Consider the following 1,750-nt stretch of genomic DNA (forward strand, 5'->3'; position numbering starts at 1 on the left):
AAAAAAAAAAAAAAAAAAAAAAGAAAAAAAAATGCATACATATATGATGTTTAACGTAAATGCATAAAAATTTGGGTAAGAGGAGGAGTAGTAATAGTAGTAGTATAAAAAGAAATGAAATGTAAAACGCTTGGAAATCATTGCGACATATGAAAGAGGGGACGGGTTAAATAAATGATTTACCTTTCCAAATTCGCTGAGCCCAGGTGTCTCATCCTGAGTGTTATTCATCTCGCCAACTGAACATACTGCCCTGCCAAGAAAATATCCGTTAGAATATTCCTCTTTGTTTTTCTTCCATTAGTCGTCTCTTTTTTTTCTATTTTTATTATTTTCTTTTTTTTTCAATCGATTAAACGTGTCTCTTTTATTTTCACTCTATGACTTTTTCATGTCACGTGTATATATATATATATATACTCGCGAAAAAGTGTTTTTATTTTAATGAAATATTTCATATCATGAAGGTGGGGGGGTTGTTTTACTTTAATTTCAAATATATTTCAAAAGAAAATGTTATCATTGAAGCAAGACATTTATAAAAGTCAAAATCGCGTATCCGAGATTAATTAATAAATAATCAAATTTTATTATAAATTTTTTTTGTATAAATCACAATTCGCGAAAAAAACAGATTACGTTTTAGATATACGTAAAGGATATTAAAAATCTTGAATTTAAGGTAGAATATTTGGTATATTTAAAGAAAAATTGAAAACTAAAGTGAGAAAAGAAAAAAAGGATAAAGAGATGACACACACAGACTCACCAGGAAGTGTCACAGGCATGCGTCAAAGTAAGATATCGTGCCCCCAGGCCGTAAAATGTTCTGAGAACACCTAAGGAATTCCCAAGTGAATGACCACCTTCGACTCCGATCAGACTTGCAATTTTTCCGTCGCGATGTGCCTCGATCAGGCCTGCAAATAAAAACGAAACAATTTTCCATTCATTTTTCTTTACCTTGCAATCAAAATATTTGTTTGATCTTTTTTTTTTTAGATATATTCGGAAATATACAAAATTCTGGCAACACAGATTTCGATTTATACGCGTATTACTGAAAGAATGTTTTTTTTTTTTGTTCAGAATCGTTTGATGTTTCCCCTTTAACAAATATTTAAACTTTGTCATCGTTGGTCAAAAGAATTTTATCGAACGTCCTTTTTAGAAAGAGGAAAAAAACAAAACAAAACAAACACCGACACAAGATCAAATTAAAAAATTCCTTTTTATTTTTACCATATCAATTATCAAGATATACCTGCAAATATATTTCAACTGAATTGTTTTCGTCCTTGTTTTTTATTTTTAAATATTAATATCAAATCCTCTCACCTTTGACAGAAGTAACCAGAGTTAAATGTTGAGCATTCATTTCGGCTAGTCGACGAATTACGTCGATTTGTTCGAGAGAAAGTTGAACAGCGTTAAGCTGTGCCGCATCGCAGGGAACGTAAGCGGCCCAGAACTATAAAAAAGAACAAAAAAAAAAAACAAATTAAAATAAAGAAGAAGTAAGTAAATCTTTTCGGTTACAATGTCAAATCTTTTCGGTCAGATGAGATATACAGATATTTTGATTTATTACTCGTTGGCAAGGTTTTTCGATATAAGTTTTAATAATAATAATAATATATACCCTTTCCTATATTGACCCACCCCCTGCATTCCCTCCTACCATCCACCCACCCATTTTTCCGTATCCCTAAGAAGAATGTCTTTAAGTCGAGAATTTTTGTTGCCCTTT

At 31.0% G+C, this 1,750-nt stretch overlaps 1 protein-coding gene across 1 annotated transcript in view; it reads right to left on the reverse strand.

The window, feature by feature from the left end:
* The window catches only part of LOC106786002 (dipeptidase 1-like), a 5,630-nt gene extending 4,159 nt beyond the window's left edge, over nucleotides 1-1,471 (reverse strand). Inside the window, exons 1-3 of the mRNA XM_014746938.1 lie at nucleotides 1,339-1,471; nucleotides 770-920; nucleotides 184-253 (exon numbers count right to left, since the gene is read on the reverse strand). Of these exons, the coding sequence (XP_014602424.1) occupies nucleotides 184-253; nucleotides 770-920; nucleotides 1,339-1,378 (261 nt within the window). The 5' untranslated portion in view covers nucleotides 1,379-1,471. The remainder of the gene's footprint in view (nucleotides 1-183; nucleotides 254-769; nucleotides 921-1,338) is intronic.
* Between the last annotated feature and the right edge of the window lie 279 nt (nucleotides 1,472-1,750).

Source organism: Polistes canadensis, unplaced genomic scaffold (genome assembly GCF_001313835.1).
Source record: "Polistes canadensis isolate GaletaPanama2010 unplaced genomic scaffold, ASM131383v1 scaffold_62, whole genome shotgun sequence".
NCBI lineage: Eukaryota > Metazoa > Arthropoda > Insecta > Hymenoptera > Vespidae > Polistes > Polistes canadensis.